Source organism: Protobothrops mucrosquamatus, unplaced genomic scaffold (genome assembly GCF_001527695.2).
Source record: "Protobothrops mucrosquamatus isolate PMUCROS unplaced genomic scaffold, P.Mucros_1.0 scaffold3803, whole genome shotgun sequence".
Classification (NCBI taxonomy): Eukaryota; Metazoa; Chordata; class Lepidosauria; order Squamata; family Viperidae; genus Protobothrops; species Protobothrops mucrosquamatus.
In genome coordinates, this window is record NW_015389756.1 from 102,475 (window position 1) to 107,569 (window position 5,095).

Consider the following 5,095-nt stretch of genomic DNA (forward strand, 5'->3'; position numbering starts at 1 on the left):
GAGAGAGAGAGAGAGAGAGAGAGAGAGAGAGAGAGAGAGAGAGAGAGAGAGAGAGAGAGAGCGCCTCCGCAGGGATGTCCCAAGGGAAGGAGCAGGCAGCCCCTTGCTGGGTGCAGAAACCCGAGAGCCAGGCCTGCGTTTTGGGGCGTGGGTAGCCCATTGGGCACGGGCCCTCCTGGTGAAGTTGCAGCCCAGAGACTCTTGATGCACGCCAAGAACTCCCCCCACAAGGGGAGCAGGCAGGGGGAGCAGAGGAGACCCCCTCACCTTGTGCGATGCGCCCTTGTGTTGGGCCACCCGCTTCGTGGTCTTACAACACTGCGTGGCGGAGAGTTCGGCTACGCGGACCTGGCCGTCCCGAGCACACATGGCCAGGGTCGAGTCTCCGCTGTTGGGGAGGAACTTGGCCTGCAGGGGCGAAAGCAGCCGGGGCTGGCAAGAGGACGGCGGCTCTGGCCCAAGGACGGACCCCCCTCCGCCCCACCAGCCAGCAGAGCTCTTTCCAGAGTCCCAATCAGCCTCCCTCCAGGCTGGCAGTCTCTGGGAGAGCCAGAAGGGGGCCCCTCGGCCTTGCTGGAAGACCCTACTCCAATCTCCAAGCCCCCCCCATCAAGCCAGAGCCCCCACCTGGAAGACGTTGCTCTTGTGGCCACTCTCGAACTGCAGCACGGGCCGCCTGCGCACCCAGTCCCAGACCACCACCTTGAGGTCATCGCTGCCGCTGGCCAGCCAGGCCCCGCGCTGGTTGAAGTGCAGGGTGTTCACGCAGCCCCCGTGGCCCTCCAGGCCGTACTGCAGGCAGAAGCGCTGCACGAACAGCCGGGCCCCGCAAGCGTCATAGATGAAGCGGGCGCTGGAGCCAAGCTCCCTCTCCCGCAGGGCCTGGAGGGCGCGCCAGCGTGGCAGGGGCAGCGCCATCGTCTCCGAGGCCACCCAGTCCTCCAGGGCCCGCTCGTCGTCCGAGGAGTCCCTGTCCTGGTTGGGGCGCTTGCGGTGCGCTCGCCAGCGGGAACGCTGGGCCTCCGCTTCTGCCGCCTCCTCCTGCTGCTGCTGTTCTTCCTCTTCTTCTTCCTCCGCCTCCTCCTCCTCTTCCTCCTCCTCCGAGGGGGAGCGGTCATAGGTCCGATTCAGTTCGTTGATGGAGTAGTGCCCGGTCTCCTCCATGCTGTCCGAGTCCTTCTCTTCGGTGGAGCTCTCCGTGTAAGTCTGGCTGGGGCCCACCTCGTCCCCCGTCAAGCTGAGGCTCAGGTCGGAAGCCTCCACCTCCACCCCGGAAGACGTCTCGGGCCCCTCCGTGGTTCCAGACATCTCTTCCGGACTGCTGGACAAGCTTCCTGTGTGTGAAGACCACATCCGGGTTAGCAGGCTGAGCTGGCCTTCCCTCCATCCTTCTCGTACGCAAGGCTGCTCCCCAAATGCCCACAGCTGCAGGGAAAGAGCCGCTGTGATCCTGCCTGGCATAGAAGCCGCTACCCAGCATGGAGACGGACAGAGGTGGGCTTCTGTGGGAGGCGAGGCGGGCCGGGCCCTCCTACCCATCCCACCCTCCAGCCACAGCTCAGTGAATTGGCCCAGAGCCCTTCAGAGTCTTGCAACCAGCAACAAAACACCAGAAATGTTTCTGCTTCTCTCTCTGCTCTTACCGTTAGGCATATTCGTCTTCTCCTCTGTGCTATTCCCCGTGTCTGACATCTTGCTATTTTAATTCGCCCTAAGAGAAAGAGAGGGAAGCAGAGCAGCAGGTGAACTGAACCATTTGTGGCACGGGGCAGATGCAGGAAAGGGCAAATCCAAAGGAAGGATCAGAAAGGTCGATCCATCTCCCAACCCTCAGTGTGGACCACGGCTCTCCTCAAGTCCATTTTGCCCCAAGACCTGCCTTCAGACATAGCACTGACGCGCCCAGGCGAAGGAGGCAGCCGAGCGCACAGATGGCCTTGCAAAGTTGCAGCCCTCCCCACATTCACACACAGCACCAGAGCCGATGCGCCTGGCAAAACCTGGAGCACCAGCAGGCGCAACACCAGGGTCCTTCTGTTGGGAAAACAGCTGCTCTGACGCCTTCCCTCGAGAAAAGCCCCAACAGAGGTGGAGGAGGGAGGGGCACGGAGGCACTCTTTTCAAAATCCTCATAGTCAAGGCCCATTTCACAACACGAGAAGGTCGCAAAATGCGAGCAGACCTTGACGAGAAAACTCTTTAACCACAAGGAAGGTTTCTAGAGCGGGATCGGCCGTGTACAACTCCGCTGTTTATTTTTCTCGTTGGATCTCTTTGCTTATTTAAGATACTTTGTTCTGCGTAGAGCCAGGTGGTTGCCAAGATGGCCGATAACAACAAGCATCCTTTTAAAGACACCTTTTGAGCAAATAAACAGAGGTTTATTTGCCAGCTGAGATCTGACTCCTCGGTGCTAACAACATAGGCACCACATAGGCCAGTGTTTGTCAACCTTGACCATTTTAAGGCATGTGGACTTCAACTCCCAGAATTCCACAGCCAGCATTGCTGGCTGTGGAATTCTGGGAGTTGAAGTCCACATGCCTTAAAATGGTCAAGGTTGACAAACACTGACATAGGCATACGTGGGGGGCAAGCTTTCACCAGAACGCCCTGTATAGAAGAAGCCTGAAACCCCCCACCCACCCACCCACCCACAGGAGCTCCAGCAAAGGCAGGCACCCAGAATGAGGAGGAGACCCTCCTTAACCTCCTGGCCAGTTTACGCAGCTCTGGCTCCAGGGCCATTCGAACTGAGCATCTCTTTGGGAAGGTGTGGAGCCTTCAAGGCCTGTTCCGGAAGACCAGCAGCTTCTTGGATCGCTTCGTCCCAGGAAAAGCCCTTGGCAGGAGGCACAGGGGATGTCTTCCCCCACCCCCACCCCCCGCCCGGCTCTTCTCCTCTCTCCTCTCCTCTTCCCAAGGGAGGCCATGCAAAAAAAGGCAGGAGGGTCGCAGGCGGGACTGGAAGGTGGCTCAGGAAGCGCTGTGCAGGAGGACCGGCGGAGGCTCCTGCCCGCCCTGGGTTCAGCTGGTCCGAAGGAGCTAAAGGTAGACAGGACGAGGCCCGCAGGCTTCTGACCGTCGCGGGGGGGGGGGNAGTCCTTCTCTTCGGTGGAGCTCTCCGTGTAAGTCTGGCTGGGGCCCACCTCGTCCCCCGTCAAGCTGAGGCTCAGGTCGGAAGCCTCCACCTCCACCCCGGAAGACGTCTCGGGCCCCTCCGTGGTTCCAGACATCTCTTCCGGACTGCTGGACAAGCTTCCTGTGTGTGAAGACCACATCCGGGTTAGCAGGCTGAGATGGCCTTCCCTCCATCCTTCTCGTACGCAAGACTGCTCCCCAAATGCCCACAGCTGCAGGGAAAGAGCCGCTGTGATCCTGCCTGGCATAGAAGCCGCTCCCCAGCATGGAGACGGACAGAGGTGGGCTTCTGTGGGAGGCGAGGCGGGCCGGGCCCTCCTACCCACCCCACCCTCCAGCCACAGCTCAGTGAATTGGCCCAGAGCCCTTCAGAGTCTTGCAACCAGCAACAAAACACCAGAAATGTTTCTGCTTCTCTCTCTGCTCTTACCGTTAGGCATATTCGTCTTCTCCTCCGTGCTATTCCCCGTGTCTGACATCTTGCTATTTTAATTCGCCCTAAGAGAAGGAAACAGAGCAGCAGGTGAACTGAACCATTTGTGGCACGGGGCAGATGCAGGAAAGGGCAAATCCAAAGGAAGAATCAGAAAGGTCGATCCATCTCCCAACCCTCAGTGTGGACCACGGCTCTCCTCAAGTCCATTTTGCCCCAATTCGCCCAAGACCTGCCTTCAGACATAGCACTGACGCGCCCAGGCGAAGGAGGCAGCCGGGTGCACAGATGGCCTTGCAAAGTTGCAGCCCTCCCCACATTCACACACAGCACCAGAGCCGATGCGCCTGGCAAAACCTGGAGCACCAGCAGGCGCAACACCAGGGTCCTTCTGTTGGGAAAACAGCTGCTCTGACGCCTTCCCTCGAGAAAAGCCCCAACAGAGGTGGAGGAGGGAGGGGCACGGAGGCGCTCTTTTCAAAGTCCTCATAGTCAAGGCCCATTTCACAACACGAGAAGGTCGCAAAATGCGAGCAGACCTTGACGAGAAAACTCTTTAACCACAAGGAAGGTTTCTAGAGCGGGATCGGCCGTGTACAACTCCGCTGTTTATTTTTCTCGTTGGATCTCTTTGCTTATTTAAGATACTTTGTTCTCCGTAGAGCCAGGTGGTTGCCAAGATGGCCGATAACAACAAGCATCCTTTTAAAGACACCTTTTGAGCAAATAAACACAGGTTTATTTGCCAGCTGAGATCTGACTCCTCGGTGCTAACAACGTAGGCACCACATAGGCCAGTGTTTGTCAACCTTGACCATTTTAAGGCATGTGGACTTCAACTCCCAGAATTCCACAGCCAGCATTGCTGGCTGTGGAATTCTGGGAGTTGAAGTCCACATGCCTTAAAATGGTCAAGGTTGACAAACACTGACATAGGCATATGTGGGGGGCAAGCTTTCACCAGAATGCCCTGTATAGAAGAAGCCTGAAACCCCCCACCCACCCACCCACCCACAGGAGCTCCAGCAAAGGCAGGCACCCAGAATGAGGAGGAGACCCTCCTTAACCTCCTGGCCAGTTTATGCAGCTCTGGCTCCAGGGCCATTCGAACTGAGCATCTCTTTGGGAAGGTGTGGAGCCTTCAAGGCCTGTTCCGGAAGAGCAGCAGCTTCTTGGATCGCTTCGTCCCAGGAAAAGCCCTTGGCAGGAGGCACAGGGGATGTCTTCCCCCACCCCCACCCCGGCTCTTCTCCTCTCTCCTCTCCTCTTTCCAAGGGAGGCCATGCAAAAAAAAAAGGCAGGAGGGTCGCAGGCGGGACTGGAAGGTGGCCCAGGAAGCGCCGTGCAGGAGGACCGGCGGAGGCTCCTGCCCGCCCTGGGCTCAGCTGGTCCGAAGGAGCTAAAGGTAGACAGGACGAGGCCCGCAGGCTTCTGACCGCCGAGGGGGGGAGGAGGAGGAAGAGGAGGGGGGGAGCCCAGCCGGTTTCCCGAGGGGGGGAGGAGGAGCCCAGCTGTTTTCCC

The 5,095-nt window shown here is 58.8% G+C and overlaps 1 protein-coding gene across 1 annotated transcript in view; it reads right to left on the minus strand.

Annotated features, from left to right (window-relative positions):
- Nucleotides 1-5,095, minus strand: part of DCAF8 (DDB1 and CUL4 associated factor 8) — a 12,966-nt gene that overhangs the window by 2,826 nt on the left and 5,045 nt on the right. The window contains exons 10-13 of the mRNA XM_015827575.1: nt 3,058-3,262; nt 1,644-1,696; nt 628-1,334; nt 121-408 (exon numbers count right to left, since the gene is read on the minus strand). Coding sequence (XP_015683061.1) covers nt 121-408; nt 628-1,334; nt 1,644-1,696; nt 3,058-3,262 — 1,253 coding nt within the window. The remainder of the gene's footprint in view (nt 1-120; nt 409-627; nt 1,335-1,643; nt 1,697-3,057; nt 3,263-5,095) is intronic.